At 36.1% G+C, this 18,680-nt stretch overlaps 1 protein-coding gene across 2 annotated transcripts in view; it reads right to left on the bottom strand.

Annotated features, from left to right (window-relative positions):
* Positions 1-18,473, bottom strand: part of LOC577533 (b(0,+)-type amino acid transporter 1) — a 28,181-nt gene extending 9,708 nt beyond the window's left edge. The window contains exons 1-9 of one of the 2 annotated variants that reach the window (XM_030975820.1): positions 18,398-18,473; positions 13,628-13,785; positions 12,816-12,981; positions 11,940-12,185; positions 9,642-9,767; positions 5,564-5,669; positions 4,414-4,458; positions 3,753-3,876; positions 2,898-3,001 (exon numbers count right to left, since the gene is read on the bottom strand). In XM_030975820.1, the coding sequence (XP_030831680.1) occupies positions 2,898-3,001; positions 3,753-3,876; positions 4,414-4,458; positions 5,564-5,669; positions 9,642-9,767; positions 11,940-12,185; positions 12,816-12,981; positions 13,628-13,738 (1,028 nt within the window). In that variant the 5' untranslated portion in view covers positions 13,739-13,785; positions 18,398-18,473. Of the gene's footprint in view, positions 1-1,150; positions 1,255-2,897; positions 3,002-3,752; positions 3,877-4,413; positions 4,459-5,563; positions 5,670-9,641; positions 9,768-11,939; positions 12,186-12,815; positions 12,982-13,627; positions 13,786-18,397 lie in introns of both variants that reach the window. The other variant, XM_030975821.1, reaches the window with a different exon arrangement.
* Positions 18,474-18,680: the final 207 nt, after the last annotated feature.

Genomic DNA, 18,680 nt, shown 5'->3' with positions numbered 1-18,680 from the left:
TTTTCTCACCCACAACTTACCATTCTTATACACGTAATTAATACACTGTCGCTCATAAAGTTGGAATATTTTTAGTTTTACCCCAATTTATGGAATTATTTTAAAAATAAGTTAAAAATAATAGATCTAGATAATAGTATACATTCTCAGATTTTATTGAATAATAATTTTCCAATGTGTGTTTTGCGTGACTGCTAAAGCATATGTATGCTACTATGCTTATCAACTAGGGGACCTACGCCCTTAAGTCATAAATGACAGTAATGAGGATTAATGCCCCACAAATGGGCACTAATAAAGCACATCGACACGGTTTTGATCTTGGGGCCTCACAGTTACGAGACCATTACTTTGTCACTGAACCATGAATGTACGCAGCGAGGGCTAGGGTAGGGGGCAGTTTCCATTAAAAAAAAATGCAATAAATTTTCAATCATTTATTGCATTTTACCCCGGTTTCCAACATTAAAAAATCGTCCGTGTGCCCATGCCTTGAGCCATAATGCATGGCCGTCCAGACGATTTTTTTATGTTGGAGACCGGGGTAAAATGCAATAAATTATTGAAAATTTATTGCATTTTCTGTTTTTTTGTTTAATTTATGGAAACTGCCCCCTACCCTAGCCCCCGCTGCGTACAGTTATGGTTCAGTGACAAAGCAATGGCCTCGTAACTGTGAGACCCCAGGATCAAAACCGTGTAGATTTGCTATATTAGTGCCCTTTTGTGGGGGCATTTATCCTCATTACTGTCATTTATGACTTAAGAGCGTAGGTCCCCTAGTTGATAAGCATAGTAGCATACACATGCTTTAGCAGTCACGCAAAACACACATTGTCCAATTATTATTCAATAAAATCTGAGAATGTATACTATTATCTAGATCTATTATTTTTAAATTATTTTTAAAATAATTCCATAAATTGGGGCAAAACAAAAATATTCCAAATTTATGAGCGACAGTGTAGGTCCTGTTTTAATTGCCGCAGTGGTTTACCACGTAATAATATGTGTAATTAACGAGCCTTTAGAAATGTAGTTGGATTTGTTATGCAATAGGTTTTTTTAGCGGTGATTATTTCACAATCATTTCAAAATTATCATTCTTCATTGTATTATGGGTGAAATCAGATCTTTATGGAAATGTTACCTTCCTGATGTGAATACACTTCCGTTTGCTGCACCAAAGGTAGACATAGCAACAAACACTGGCATTATCCATGCCATAGGACCAAGTGTACGGTCTGCGTACGTCTGCAGATTTGAATTTTAAAGATTAAGTACCAATATTTTCGAATTAAACTAATAAGACAATTTGTGTGTCTTAGTCAGAAAAAAAAAATCGAAAGTTTTTGTTTATGTAAATACGTATAACATAAATATATCATGTATTTAGCATGATTATCATATTTAATATTATCACGTATCAGTATAAATACCCTCTATTGTGTTATTTCATGGTTAGTATAACAATATAAGTGACAGTGACAGTGTAATTGTTTTCATCTTTACCTTTTCATTGAAGAACTGCTGCCAGTATTCAGACTTTAAAATCATCAACCTTTCAGTATGTGCCTTTTAAATGTTACAGATTCCCATTGCTTCCGTCCATGAGATAAGGATATAGGTAATGGGACTTGGATATAGGTAATGGTAATGGGACTTGGATATAGGTAATGGGGCTTGGATAAATAAATCGTGGCTGCAGCTACAAACAAAATTAATTAAAGCAACAGGACAAATAGACGACGTAACGGTAACAATTTATGGTATAAGAGCGAGTACAATTCACATAAAATACGCGAAATCGATTAAATGTGTGATATTCTAATCTTATTGATGAACAATATAGGTCAACACGCAACAATCACGAGGGGGGGGGGGGGTCATAACCCCTCCTGGACATATTGCAGAAATAACATACAACGCAAGCGTAAAAGGGGGTATCATTTCATAAGAGCTATAATTTTGGAAAGGTGTCATTTCAGGATGATAAAGACATATAGACGAGGGGAAGGGAGAGCAGTCGTACGTATTTGGTGAATGAAATGCGAATTGAGAAGGCCAATGGCTACGGGGAGGGTGTCGGGAAGACGCATCCTCTTCTCTGTTCGATTCCTTTCCCTGTTTTTGTATTTTCTTTCACCCCGTCTCCCTTATCTCTCACATGTTGCGTTCCAATCACCGGGGGGGGGGGGCGTAAGCCCCTTCTTCGACCTACTAGCTTTTCTTATGTCATTGGTAGAAATACAGAACCTCCCGCAGTAAAGTTCTATATTAAAATACTTTATGATTAATAACCATGCCATAATAATAATGATAATAAACGGTGCTTATGAAACGCTTTCCACCGAAGTCTCCAAGCGCTATACAAACAAAATACGATGACAAACAATTATATATCAAACAAAAAATGGAGCCATGCATGAAAAAGAAGAAATAATTACGGCAACCTGTTAAACAACATGACGATCTTTAAAGAAATATATAATTATGCACAGTACGTCATCACCATAGACAATGAAATGGCTAAAGCATACTTATTCTATCTACATTCACCATTTCATTTGAAAATACAAAATGAAATTCGATATAAAGACCTAATATGATAAATCAAATCAGATGGATATAACAAGAAGCGGATAAAGCTACTACACAGTAAGGCTGAGGCTCACTATGGATGTAGCACAATGCTAAACAAAATTTCGATGGAATATGCCTTCGATGTGTAGAAGTATAAGGAAAATGGCATCTCAACACATTGAACTTTAGGACACAAACAGATGAACTTAACATTCAAGTTGTCTTGAACACGCGGTACCATTATGAATCATGACACAAACAACATTGGAATGAACGGCGATTCGACGTGTCAACGATAGTCACACGTATTGTACCTTCCTGCCGTAAATAATGATCCATTAGCGGCGCCAAACGTAGAGCATGCTACAGAGAAAGGCATTATCCATGCCATGACACCCAATGTTCGGTCACCAAACGTCTGTCCAGCACACATTTAGAGGGATTTACAACGAGTTAGATATTATCAGTAGATTATTTCCCGTGATTACAATTAATTTATTTACATTTCGTTGGGGAATGGAATTTTGATCATCTCAACTATAGTTCTCCTTCATATCGGTTCATTTAAAGAATATATCAACTCAACATTTCCTTATTAAAGATATTCAAATAGTCATATATGAATGGTCAACAGTGATTAAATGAAATAAGCCTTGGAAAGGAGATTTGTTTTCATGTATTGAACTGAAGTCACACTTTCATATTGATTTTTGACGTCCTTGGTTGGTATTTTCGTTACTTTCATTTTGTACGATTGAATGACTAAACAGGTTATATGGACTACTGGATTCTTTTTATACGGATATTAATTACAATTTCGATACGATTACTTCTTTGTTATATATTACTTGGGGAAAATATAATGCTAGGTCTACCACATTGCACACTTTAACTGCCGTTGTTATCATGCTCTCAGACTCGTTCAGATATGGCGGGGTAACCGGCAGCAAAAAAGCTGCTGCGGATTTTTTTTTTTTTAACGTGTAAACGAATGGTAACAGCGCGCTAAAAAAGTCCGGCGCGTATTTACTAAATCTCTGAGATATTATTTTCCGAAATGTGAAGCGTCAAAAACCAAACAAAACGCTGTGTCGTATCTGAACGAGAATGATATTCCTGCATTCGCCGGTGTAAATCTTGAAACGATATGATGGATAGAATGTGCTTACCACTGCGACTGCACTGGATTGTAGAAGTTCTTCTGGTGACATGACGGTAAAGTAGGAGATATTAACCAATAGATACAGTACGGTAACCATAGGAATCCCAATGATAATGGCAAGAGGAAGGTTTCTAAAGGAAAGGAACAAGAACAAAAAAAGAGGTAGAAAATCAATAATTTTAGAATAAAGTATCTCTCTTTACCACTTAACACTTTTCTTCTATCTTGTGAGTTTTATACTCAATCTTAATCTTTATGTTTCCAGAAATATGATCAAATTTAAATTTTCTGTGACGAAAATACATTCATTTTAGAGGAGGCGCGATAGCTCAGTCGGTAGAGCAGTGGTCTCGTAATCCGGTGACCCGGGTTCGAAACCAAGGCGATGGGCCAGTGCCCTTTGGTAAAACAATAATCCTCATTACCATGTCCCTCGGAGAGTACTTAAAGCCGTCGGCCGCCTGGTTGCTTACTAACAAGCATTTATGTTATGCTTTCTTAGCAGTCAGGTAAAATAACTTCCACCACCAATTTTTAAGAGTAACGTGTGCGTTCACAGTTCACTTAGAATTTGTGTGATCCTTGTATTTTTCTTCTTATGCCTGGAGACAGTCTATTTCTCTATACATAATAAGGCCTATCTATCTGGAATGATTTGAATTGCTTACCTGTAGGGATTAATTAGTTCTTCTGTGACGTAATTAAGCTGATTCCTGTCGAATGGGAAATTTAAAAAAGGCTATACGTAAAATACATGAACATTAATGCAAATTACATAGCATACACGTTATTATCATAAATGTATAAACAAATCTTAACTATATGATAACGTAATAAGGAACAAAAGAAGTAGTTTATAATATTGTTTATGAATATGAATTGAATCGCCTTGAAAAAATAATGTCATCGAGGCATTAAGTAAAAAATAGCCATTGCGTTAAAATTTCCGGCCGTTTCAAAGGCATACGTGATTATATATATATACTTTAAGGGATAGTTGAGTTTTGTTTCAGAGGTCACTACATAAAATATTTTTTTGTGAGATAACGAAAAACTGAGTGTCAAATTTGAAAGAATGTACAATTTAGATTATAAAATCATCTTTGTTTGATCAAAATCGGTTCAGAGACGGCTGCAATATCCATAAATATAACCATTTCTAGTATTTGTGGGGCCCCACAAATATTTTATAATTTTGAATCAGCCGTTGAAAAAAAGAAATAGTGCCTTATACGTTTTATTTCAGCTTATGCCAATGCTGACTTTTTGTTGGCTTTTTTTCGTGTTGGTTATAATACGCACAACTAGCCGGCCCATGTATTGTTATTCTGTATCAACTTATTAATTAACGGTCACCGTATTTTGGGGAAAGTGGAGCTGAATTGAAATGATCGTATTTAATCTAAATTCACAAATGTGGGGGTCTAAAATTACCTTCAATTTTAGGTTCTAAAAGGGCACTAGAAATGTCATAAATAAGAATAAGAGCAATAACAATAAAAACAGAAGAAAAAAGAATAAGAGCAATAACCATGCATTATGAAGGCATTTGCGATCTTAAACAATAACTCAGCTATCCCTTCAAGTGTACTTAACAATAGATGGGAACGATTTTTAATTTTGCTTCTTACAAAATGGACCGCATAAAACTTAATATCTTTAGCTTTGCTTGAAAGCTTATGAAGGCATCCATTATTGCACTCCACTAATTATTGATGTTTGTTTCCAAAACCTTGTAAAGTTCATTACAATCCTTTAAAAGTCATAGTGATTCTTAGATTCAGTCTCTATTTGGCTTGTGACCCGGCATTGTCTTACCATCCATCATATGCCCACAGTCCTTGATAGAAAGCGATCCCATATGCGGCTACATTAGCAGTAGAACCTTGGAATGATATCTTAGGATCCAAATATTGTGTGTTACCTGCAAAATCATAGGAAACACAAATCTTTGCAAACATTAACCCTACAAATAACTGGGCTTAATCAGATATTACAGAGCGACCGATCGAAGCGAAATGTTTGAGGAGGTTTGAGGATTGCTTTACCTGACTTATATATTTTTGTCCTATGAATTTCTTTCAGGTTTTCGGCTCCATTTCAAATCTCTGTTCTATGAGTATTACAATTTGAGGTTTGAGACTGGGTCAACATTTTTTATAAGGCCATTTTTTTAAAGATTCATTTATTCGTTAAAAACCTGCGGCTTTTTTTTGCGGCGACTTACCGCTTGACTTCACAATGGTAAGCCAGATTTTCGAAAAAGTGACGGGGGGGGGGGGAGGATTCAGATTAGGCAAGATTTCTACAAAATTGCAAACTAATTTGACGGTAAAACATTTACTCTAGCGACCACGTTTCATTAAAATTTGAATTTTTCATTTCTAAAAATGTTTTCACTCATTTTCATGAGCACTAGCCGCTATGGAGCTCTGCCTCTAGAAGAAGAAAGTCAAACAACATATCTAACATATTTCTAAGTTGATAAAGGCTATTGGGTCAAATGCCAATTCGTCTGTTATTCAACTTGTCACTTCCATTGATATATAGCCAGGTGTGTTTCCTAAATTCAACAGGTATCAATTCAATTCGTCTACTATTAGGGTGATCATACTGCCTGTGCACACAGTCTGCCCCGCAAACACACACACACACACACACACACACACACACACAACGGCAGTCAGTTGCTAGAAATAGCAGTTTTTGTAAATTTATTTAAAAAAAACAATATTTTTAATTTTTTATTTCACATATATTTCAAGCATACCTTTAACTACAATTCTGTGTGTTTCATTGTTATAGGCATGTGGGAAATATGTTAAATTATTTAATTAGAATATTGTCTTTTCAGCCATGGCCCGCTGATCGCCCATTGACTTGCACTATTATTCTGCGTGGTGAAAACTCCCCTACAAAAAATGCAATATCCTCATGTGTTACACTCATTTAATCAATGTGTTGTTTGCACTCAAGGTAGCCACAACTGTACTGGTGTCACCAAACTTATTTTTACTCTAAAATTCAGTCCTTGTGGAATGTTATGGCCTGTTGAATGGTTTCCCGGAAAAACGTCATAAATTCTCAAATCTGACATTTTTTTAAAAGAAAAATATACTGTGATATAGCTGAAAGTCTGCAAATTCTTATCATTTGATCGGTTTTTCTGAATAATTTAGGAAACATACGAGGAAATAGTTGTGACGGTGATCCAAGTAATTTCCATCGCCATATTTTATTGGCATTGCAAAAATATTTGGAATTTAATGTTAATATTTCGTGTAAATATGATCTATAAATATATGATTTAAAATTGCCTACAAAATAAACAGTTTGACTTTCCTATATATATATATATATATATATATATATATATTAGCTGAAATGACCTAATTTGCATATTTGATGAATATTCATGATATTTTAAAATTTGAAATAAAATATATTTTCATACCTGTCTGATATACATAGATTTCACTGATGTATCATGTTCGGTTTTGATTTGATTACATATGCGCATATTAATTAGGCGGACTTAGTTATTTTCACAACTTTTTCATATTTGCAGATTCGCAAAAATGGCAAAAATTACCTATTTTGTTGGCTTCTGTTTTCAAAACGGAAAAAGATATATGAATTTTTTGTTTTGTATTTTTTACCACAAAGATGATATTTTAGTGTCTGATAATTTAATTTAATATTTGAGTTCAAGAAAGTGATGAATTAAGTTGTCAACTTTGTCGAATTTTGCCATTTTTGCCAATTCGACCATTTCTGGCAGGTTTTTTCGGTAATTTTGAGATTTAAAAAAAAGTGGTATAAATCACAACGCATTGACCGATTTCAATTCTGTTTTTTGTTTTTTGAAGCTTTCATAAAGCTTGATCATTTGCAATCATCAAATAACATGTGTTTGTTGTACTTATTTTTGGTGTGCTATACCTACTACTATTGTCTTATCATCAGTTCGTCCATCTTTAGTGTCTAGTTTGATTTAGTGTATTATAAGCAAACATGGATAAGTGTAATATGGGTTTAACCTGAAGAAGCGAAAGATTCATTTCTTCTTGCCTTTTCTTTTCTTTCATTTTTTCCCCTCCATTTTGCGGGTTTCGTTTGTGCGTTGTTCAAGTGCCGCCCGGGGCACGTGCCTATCATTCCCTAAATTGGTCATTACACCAAAGTTGAAAGTCCAGACATCGCTCTACAGGGTATTGTCCTGTCATATTAAACCGGTTCAATCTAGTTTTCTTTTACATAACAGTGCAGGATATATCAAGGTCCACGCTTTTATCGGGTCACAGGTAAACAAAGGTATTTGCATTTCCAAATGATTTTATAGGCTTTGACGGTCAGTTTATTACCCTAGCTCGGTCTGGCGTCTTTTCGTACGATAAAGGTATCTGGCTGAAGGTAAGCCTTTATCATTGAAAGCAATGCATAATACACGGTTAGTATTCACATGTAGGTAATTATACGCAATCTATGATTTATGTAATCAGGGTGGGGTGCATTTTATTTTAGTCATATGCCTAACACTTATATGAAGACAAAATAACTCGTATGATAATATGAATGATTAAAGAAGAGTTTAGTCCCAAACATTATCATGTCCGTCAAATTTAAGTTCCGATAGAGAAAAATATCTCACATTTTGTATCATGGTGGATTTGAAGTGGACTTGTACCTACCTAATGTCCGATGGATTACTTCACTATTTAAGAAAAAACTATGCAGTTTCATTAAAATAAAAATTGATAACCCTCAAATATTACTATCAATTTCATTATTTGTTATTATATCCCGCATACTAAGAATCTTGCAATCTGATTGGTCTAAACGAGGTCATATGATCAATGATATATTTACCATCACTTCATGGCCGTGAGCTAGGGGTGTGTTAGTACTTTTTTACTACAAACTATCATCCCCTCGGTGATCTCTAGTGTACATACACTGTAGACATGTATGATATGTTATGTGCTGTCAAATTCATCGTTCTTTCGGATTTTTACCAGTTTTATTGACTTATTAACTGAATTGAAATACGATGTGGGATATAAAACAAATATTAACCTCCTTTATCAGTGACATGCACTGTTCGCACATGGGGCCCTCTTGAAAGAAGGATATCAAATAAACAAAGATAAAACGTTTCCAAATGCACTAAGTTGTTGGTGCTGATAACGTAGAAATTCAAAATTCACGCTTTATACATTAATTCGCCAGTATGAAGAAATAACGAATTAGACTGTTGTTGAAGTTCTTAATGGACATGGCAAACTATCACACAATACCGAGCCATCAACTGTTGGTCTCGTTTTCCCGTTTTTCCATGGATGTAGCACGTTTCTCAACTAAACTCAATTTTTTAGACCAGACCTTTTGTTTTCCGTTTGGAAATTTTACACTTTGATGAGTATATTCGAGGAACAAGATCAATTTAATTGTTTAATGGATCTACACGGTATTATGTTTTAATAAAATTAATAATTTTGGTTGGCCAGGGAATCCTCATCAACATAACTGCTTTTCTTCCTTAGGCTCTTACTGAAGGCCCTGCAATTATCATTACCCAAGGAATCGGCAGGTGTCCATTTGCCTCTGGGAAGATAGTGGCAAATGTGGATTAATGTTTTGACAAATTAAGGACTTTAGTGCTGTACTGGGGTTCAAACCCTCAACTCCTGGATTGAGAGTCAAGTGAATAAACCATGTCAATTCATTTACAACTGAATGCTAAAGAGAGTAGCGACATTTGTTTGTCTAGACATTTATTCTATGACTTCTTGTTATAGTAAAAAAAAAAAAAAAAAAAAAAAAAAAAAAGCTGACCAATACATTTATTTAATCAACCGATCAATGAGAAAAGAATAAACCATTTTACTTGTCTTACCTTGTGCCAGTTGAATAAATCCAACAATGATGATGATAACTAAAGCTAGAAGCTTGGCTACCGTGAAGACGTTTTGAACACCTGTTGCCAATTTGACGCTGGCACAATTGACGACCACAATCAAAACTAAAACAAGATGGGAGAATAATAAGTTTAACTTTGAATGGTTCATTCAAATAGAGCCTTTTACATTGTGCTAATATTGTAAGTATTTTTTTCAAATGTTATATAATGATCAGAATATTTAGAGCAGAAAAAGAAGATTAATATATTGACAAAGGACATTAGTGCCGCGGCGGGACTCGAACCGTGAACCATGTGATATCCACAGTTAGTGACCTTATCCACTAAACCATATATAAATGTATAATTGCAAGAGGTCTCATAATAGTTAATACATGGGCTTACTTCGGATCATTAGGTTATTTGGGTCAATTCAATTGAATTCAATACAAATAATCTTATTTCCAATACCAATCAAAACATGAAATCATCGCGTAGGGTCGGGTGGTCGCGTTACCCGATCTTTTGTAAAACATGTCTCTTTATTCACGAAATGTCGGGGGCTATGTTTGTGATATGAACCCATCTCATCCAGGGGCGGCGATTTCTTTTCTTGACCGGGGGGGGGGGGGGGGCGAAATGCAGAAAAAAAAAATCCGCATCTGGTACAGCAAAGCGAGCGAAGCAAGTGGAGCGTAAAGTGGCGTGGGGTCCAGTGGCAAAGCCGAAGCTCAGGGGTTTTAGGCATTAAATTAAGTTCAGATGAGCAACCATGGGGCGGATCCCCCAAAAGTTCATGGGTTTTAGGCATTTAATTACGGTCAGATGAGCATATTTTATATATTATACCTTATTTATGACATGCACTGACCTGCAGGTCACTAATTGGATTGGGGTCCAGGGGCGGAGCCCCACGAAGCCCAGGGGTTTTAGGCATTAAATAACGATCAGATGAGCACCCAGGGGCCTCCTTAGGGCCCTTGGTGGGGTCTGGGGGGCAAAGCCCCCGAAGCTCAGGCATTTAGGCATTTAATTGCGGTCAGATGAGCAACCAGGGGCCCGCGGTGGGGTTCAGGGGGGCTAGAACCCCCGGAAACTCGGGGAAAATGCCATTTCAGCAACATTTAAAAATCACTGGTATCGAATTAGAAATAAACCACTGTGAATTTGAATTTTGGAGGGGGGAACTTCCCCAAACCCCCCCCCCCATCAATACGCAAGTACGAGGGAGCATAGTGAATGAGAGGGGTGAAAGTGATGGAAGTGACTACCTCACAGGTTTTTAAAGGTTTAGGTTGTATTAAAAAATCACATTCCCTAGCAAAACTATAGTATAAAAACGAGCAATATACTGTTTTCACACTTCACTTTTCTCGGTATTTACGTGTTCATTTTGAAGGATATTTTGCGAGGGAGCGTAGCTACCAAGTGAGAAGATTTTTGCATTTTTATTTGTCTAAACACCGCACTCTTTGGCCCTTCAGAGCATAAAAGTGTGTTGCAGTCTTTAATCAGTATTTGCTATACATTTTTTTCTCCACTTTTTTTTAAATTTTGAGGGGGACGACCCCCCCTAAACAGATTGAGGGGGGACGTGTCCCCCCCCCCCCGTCCCCCAGAATAGCCGCCCCTGATCTCGTCTATAAATGGTCTGGTCCAATTTAACCGACACTGAAAACCCTACGGCAAGCCGCGTGATCTAACGCTTTCGTTTCACGAAAGGTCGTGTAACGCGGCCAACGACCGGACGCGATGACCCGATCATTCGAAGTAAGCCAGATACATGCTCTTTGTGTTTCATTCCAAGTATTTGTCTGTAATCTTCTCTCTTCATAGATTTGAAATCTACTGAAACCTGACTAAAATGAAAACCATGTGACATATACGTGCTACACCATTCATAAGAACACACCAGTCTGTAAACTCAAACGTATTTCACGAGAGGTGGCCACTTTTCTTAGGATTTGTTAGTGGTGAATATAATAGTAGAGTGATCGTATATTTCATTTGTGAATTGATTCAACTTTCTTTAAACACTCAATCAAGATTGAAATCAAGAGGAATGATTAGTTATATGCTGGCGAGGTTTGTCGATTTTATCAGGAGAATGGGATGGGATGGGACGCCCCATTGATATACACTCTTCAAAGAATACACAGCTATTATCTCACACATTATATGTCTGGTCAGAAATTTGTTGTAAAGATCATAGCGGGTTATGACAGGTTATGAAAACATGTGATATCGTGTCAACACTACATATGGCGAAATCGTGATAGTGAACGTGGGACTTACTGACACACACTGCAGCACACAACTTGATGATAGTATCCGGTGGGTCACACTCCCCTCCAAAGAAAGGTGCTGCTACATACTCTGCGAAACTTAGACTGATGATCGCAACTGAAGATGGCTTAATGAGAAGAGTAGATACCCAAGCAAACAGGAAGGCGAGTGGAGAACCAAAGGTGTCCAATATGTACGAGTATTCACCGCCTGACTTGGGTATCAGAGTGCCCAGCTCAGCATAGCACAGGGCACCTTCACATTGAGCAAATGAAAACATTGGATTGAAAGTAAACACCGAGACTGAACATTTCATATTTCATATTTTCCTCGAGGGTATTAAACTGAACACCAAACTTAACAAACGAGTCAGACAGAGACGTTATTGAGATTCAGATCAACCAGTTCAATTGTTTTGTATGACCAAGGAGGTTATGCAGTGGCGGATCTAAGGGGGGGGGGGGGTGGGGGCGGCCCCTTCCCTGACCCCCCAAAACAGGTAAATTTAACCTTTTTTGAAGAAAACAAAGAAGACGAGCCCCTTTCTCCTGACTCAAAGGGGGGGGGGGATAGTGGGTGTTGAGTATTATTTTCTCACGAATTGGGAAAATAATTAGTGCTCCTCCCCCCCCCCCCCCCCACCGCCGCTTAGTTGTGTTGGCTGGTGAATTAAAAAAAAAAATACATACATATATCAATGAATAAGTAATCAAGTAAATCAATACATTGACAAAATACATACATATATAAATGAATAATTGGATAATGATAACGATTATTAAAAAAAAACTAATGTCATAAATTGTTTTCATTATTTTGATAGAGTGAGATTTCTGTCTGTATAAGCATCTTTCTCAAAATAAATTTTGGCGTCACAAATCTTACCTATAGTAGAGAGAACACCACATAGGACCCAGATGACAAGGCTCATGCCAACACTCTCAGTTTGTCTCAGAACTCCTTTTGGCGAAATGAAAATACCCGAACCTATCATAGTCCCAACGATGAGGGCAATACCACTTAGGAGACTCATCTGCCTCTTCATAGTGACCTATAATCACAAAGAATCGACATTTTCAATATTAGTTCAAATCTGCATTATCAAATAGAGAATGATCAAAGCACTCTCATTTTGTCCACGGAAAGCAAGCAATAATATCCAATATGGAGACAGGATATTTGGTAAAAAAAGTCATATTATGTTAGTAACAATAGAGAAAGAAATGTTGATGGTAGAATGATTGGAAGTTCTTTTCTCTATTTGACGGTAAGCCTACATACGTCCAGAGAATGTTCAAAATAGGAAAGTTCTCAGATTTGTAGGCAGGTGCGGGTATAAGTAAATCAAAGTAGTTTCAGTAGAATACGCTGCGTTTAAACACATTAATTATTCATTTACTGCGTGTTGACTGAAATCAAAATATGATAGCTGCAGGCCACTGAGCTTACATACATGATATCTATAGTATCTTCCACTTAACTGTCGAAACTCCTGTGGACTGACCAATTAAATTCCATGATGAAAAACATTCTACTTCATTTAGGCTATCATCATGTTTTAGCGGTTAGCTCCCTTCAGTGCTTCAGCGTTACATACCAATGTGTGATGCTCAAAACAAACACATTCACACAGCTAACACGGAATACTATCAAGTTCCGTCTGAAGAAAAGAAATCACTCAAAATTGTTTGTCTCACCTTGCCCTGTTTATTGTCTGGTTCTGTAACATCCCCGTTCCCCATCGTCTCCTCATGTTTCTCTGAGTTTGATCCACTCGTTTTATTTGTCCTTCTCTCCCGAGTCTCCATTGCAACTAATGAGTTGAGTCTCCTATAATAATGTAATAAAAAGATATCTGCAAAATACAAAAAGATAGAAAGAAAAGATCAATTGCAAATGACGGATGATGAGATTCCTAATTGTCTTACTAGGATGATTATTTGACCGCCGGTCCACCCGTAGAATACAAAACACGCTTGCTTACAATATCTTTTATCACCTGACGAAGAGTTGCAGCGGCGCACGAAACGTCGTGATCTTTTAGATCCCTTGTTGACCATACATTGCGAGACAAACGAACATATCTAGGGCGACATTATTTTCGATACTACATCTGCAATGAGTTTTATATTTAGCAGGATGATTATTATCATGAAAGTCTTCTTGTAATTAAGCTCCTTGATTTTCTGTTTGCCGTAAGACGAGGTTATTAACCCTTGTTTGGTACCAGGTACACCATATCTCATATGTGAGATAGCACACATCTGGAGTATGGGATTAATCTTCTTAATCACGAGTCACGAGTAGCACTGTGTAAACATTACTAGTGTAGACACTTCATGGCAATATTTGGTCATTAGGAAACGTGATATCCATATCCTAAATAATTATGTGACATGGAAATTACTCAAAAGTTTGTTTATTTGAAATGCATTAGGTAAATATTCACCCGACAATGGAAAATAACAACAATAGCAGAAAAAAATGTATATGTCAGTCATTCAATTGCTTATTATTTACCGTACTTTAGAAGAAGAAGAAGAAGAAGAAGAAGAAGAAGAAGAAGAAGAAGAAGAAGAAGGAGAAGAAGGAGAAGAAGAAGAAGAAGAAGAAGAAGAAGAAGAAGAAGAAGAAGAAGAAGAAGAAGAAGAAGAAGAAGGAGAAGAAGAAGAAGAAGAAGAAGAAGAAGAAGGAGAAGAAGAAGAAGAAGAAGAAGAAGGAGAAGAAGAAGAGGAGGAGGAGAAGAAGAAGAAGAAGAAGAAGGAGAAGAAGAGGAAGAAGAAGAAGGAGAAGGAGAAGAGGAAGAAGAATGAGGAGAAGAAGATGAAGATAAAGACGAAGGGGGAGAGGAAGAAGAATAAAGAAAATAATAAGGAGAAGAAGAACAAAAATTAGACACGACTAGCTATAAAAAAAACCATGTTGCGGCTCATGTGAAAGTTGACAAATACCTGAATATAATAGCGCAAACCAAAGACCTCTGCCTCTTTGATCTTGGAAGATATATTTCTTGTCAGGTATTCAAGGTAAACGATGATGTAGGCCCATGTTAAATAGGGTGTCCACCCTGATTTTAAGTTGGTTTAATGGAAAGCAAAAACATGAGGGAAACATGTCATTAAAGTTTGAGCTAAAACCGATAAAAACATTCACCCTAAATATAATTATTTCAAATATGTTTTTACACAATCCCGCTGGGAAGAAACAAATCAATTCCATCACCAATAACTTATAAAATGACAGATTACGACATTTTCTATACAAAGTAATTTGGAGAGGAGCTCGCAAAATACGTCACAGTCTTGTCAATTTGTTTTTTCACTGATGTCAACTACAAATACTCATAGCTTTCCTATTTTCAACCGGATATTTCTGCTTTTATTAAAACCAACTACAAATACTCATAGCTTTCCTATTTTCAACCGGATATTTCTGCTTTTATTAAAACCAACTTAATATCAGGGGGACTTCCCTTTTAGGATTTTACATTATCTATATTAACAAAATACATATAGAGTCCGTAGTGTACAATCGATGGCGTAATGAACTTGAATATGTATAATTACATACTACCGAGAAAGTCTCTTACAGAGCAATAATGAATCACAGCAACAACAACAAAAAAGGGGGGAAGAAGGAAACAACAAAATGGAAGTGAGAGGTTGATTTAGAGATTCCGTTTAGGTGTAAAATCACCCGGACTACCATTGTTTGTTCAACAAACATTAACATTTCAAATCATACTCTTTATTAGGCCTTATCTTATCTTGTACTCTCATGTTTCCATCATTATTCCTATTTGAACAAACGTAATAAAACGAGCTTGGTGTCTGATTAAAGTTCATGAGGAATCGAACAAAGATACAATGTCTCTGCGTTTTATAATCGCTTTCTTAAAGGTGCTATGTCCCTTTTGCAGCCGACCTCAAACTCTGTAGAACTTTGCAGGAATTATGAATATGTCATGTATGTTCTATCTGTGAAATTTAAACGTTAGCAGTGTCTTAATATTCAAATTATGCATGGAAACCCGTTTACTTGCTAGACTTCACTGTCAGACACTATTGAGTGACTGACTGTATTTGTTTTCCTCTTTGGTAATAACATACATAAAATAAGCTGTAAAGGATACATGAGCATTTGTCTACATCAATAACCCACTTCTTGTGATAGCCAAAATTTAACTGATTGAATCTTTGCGTAGCATAAAACGTATGACCATTCGGTACAATAGTCTGAAAATCAAGACTATTACTTATTGGCTCTATAGATCCTAAGTCGATTTGACAACTAATAGTCGTTATTTTCCCACTAAAAGACATTTTCAAGCCCCACCTTTTTTAGGGAAGTTCTAAATTTGTATTATCTTTCAAATGCCATTGGAATGTAACCTTTTCATTTTTGGGCCTGCAAATGGGAATATAGTACCTTAAGATTTCCTAAATAAAGCCGTCAAATCAGGTCACTATTCGCTAAGTAGCCTGTTCAGTGTGTCCCAGAAAACAAAAGAAGAACAAAATCCTAAACTCTCAAATTAAGGCTAAGCAATATTGTTTTGTGAAACCTTATTTTTGCCAGATTTGGGTAAAGCTATGAAAAGTTGTTTGCTTCTGTTTTTCTGTATGTTTTTTGTATATTTTGTCCTTAAAGATGAGAAAAGGAGTAATGTAATAATTATAGTTATAATTGATGGTACGAAAGAAAGATGTATACGGGACTACGCGATATCTATCCGGTCCGGATAGAAATAATTTACCAAATATATCAATTAGTAGGCGGTTTCCCGGCAAAATTTGTATCATTAGGTACTAGTCAAAACATATTCTTTCACATGATTGCTAATACGAGCTTCCATTTCATTTTTTGAGGGGGGGGGGGGCGTTTCCAAAACTAGTCTATAGGCCATACCTTTAATATGGTAATGTTGACAAGTGAAGAAAAAATATACTATAATGTCATCAAAGGCTGAAATATGACATGAATGGCAGATGAGATTCTTTACCATTGAATAGGTCTTTTTTTCATCGTAAGAGGGGCTTTTTTTTAATTCTTTTTTTGTTAATGGGGCCCTACCTTAAAACCTCCCCCTTCTCTTCCAATTATGAATATTGGGGAATTCTATATATAATTGGTAAGTGAACATATTTCATGAATATGACACAATCATGATCCTGTTTTATTGTTATAATATTTTCTGATCTCGGTTTTCTGTTCATTCTTGCGATTTACTCCGATAAGAACAAGATAAAAAGCTTTAGTCTGTTTTCGTTGCTATTTTTCGATTTTACACTACCAATCATCTCGTTATTGTTTTTGTTGAGTTTTGTTCCTTCCTTAAAGATGTCTTATCACATGTTATCACAGATATCATCGTGACATTTTCATGGATTAACCAAAATGTTGGACACAAATAGATCTTACCATGCCATTTTCAAGATAAAAGCAGCGGGCATGATAATAGGCTGTATGGAATCTTCAGCAATTAATCCTACAACAATCTTACAACGAGGGCTACTTATTTCTTTTACATCGAAATGATACAGTTCACTATACATGCAGAATACACAGACAACTTATGTGCTCATTTTCGTTGCCAAACTCATTCAAAATACCTGAATAGTGTGTAGGGCTATCGTTACGGAAATAAAGCTTCTACCCTAGGTATTACTTTTTGGCAAGTGCTTAAAAAACATCTTCGTAAAAAGTTACATCGGAAAAAAGATAACATTTTGTTAAGAGTTTACTCACATAAAACAAGAGATTAAAAATAAATAAATAAACATACTAGCTGTAGGTCATTACCAAGGAGAGATATGTAAGGAAATACATACACTGATGTTTGGCCCCAAATTCGATAAACACAAAGAAAACCTAGTAAATGTACCATAAGTTTGCTTCTCTCAATGCAGAGGAAAAGTGCGTATTCATAATAAAAATCAGATAACAGAGACGTCATACTCAAGTTAGCGAATTTTTTAAAGCGATTTTAACATTGAGGGGAGACTGGTTCTTAAATGAGTTAGATTGATGACTAACAAGAGATATATGGTTACTGTACTGATAAGTTGTTAGTCTTTCTTTTCTCCTTTATGTCTTGCTCAAACACGATTTTTAAGCATGGTTGTCAGGTTTTAATAATTCGACTCAAGTCAATTCAATTTAATCCATACTAGGCCGTACACCCTTGTCCATATTAGTACGTAGTATGCCTACCATATATGTCTTGAAACAGGTAATCGTATATCATTTGCACTATAGCTACAAACAGGTTAGCCCATACATTTGGTGTATGTTGAAAGAAATCAAACGTTATAAAGGAATAATCATCTCATGATTATTTCAAGAAAAGAAAATTACCACAAATCCAGCATAGTAGTAAACTAAACCAATATAACGATGAAAAAGCTAAACATTATCTTATACTTACGAAAAGCTTCAATGCATGATCTCACACGATATAGGCTTACCTTTCGTATTCTCACCTCTAGATCTGGATGGGGTCTTTGATGTGTTGGAAGGCTGGTCAGGAGTAGTACACCTAAATGTTTGCAAACAACCATTGGCCTCGATGGGCGTACCGGACTTGGATGACCTTTAGACTGTGATTATAGGAGTAGCTACGATTAGGCACGCATACTCTGGGACCAAACCTCGTGCAAGTGTCAGTGTGACTTTGAGATTAAATAACACGCACAATAAGTATTGATGGTGTATCGATATTACTCTCATTAATGTTAATGTATTGAATGC

This window comes from Strongylocentrotus purpuratus, unplaced genomic scaffold, assembly GCF_000002235.5.
Source record: "Strongylocentrotus purpuratus isolate Spur 01 unplaced genomic scaffold, Spur_5.0 spur5_scaffold_8, whole genome shotgun sequence".
Classification (NCBI taxonomy): domain Eukaryota; kingdom Metazoa; phylum Echinodermata; class Echinoidea; order Camarodonta; family Strongylocentrotidae; genus Strongylocentrotus; species Strongylocentrotus purpuratus.
The sequence above is the reverse complement of the archived record's forward strand: the minus strand, read 5'-3'. Positions and strand labels throughout refer to the sequence as shown.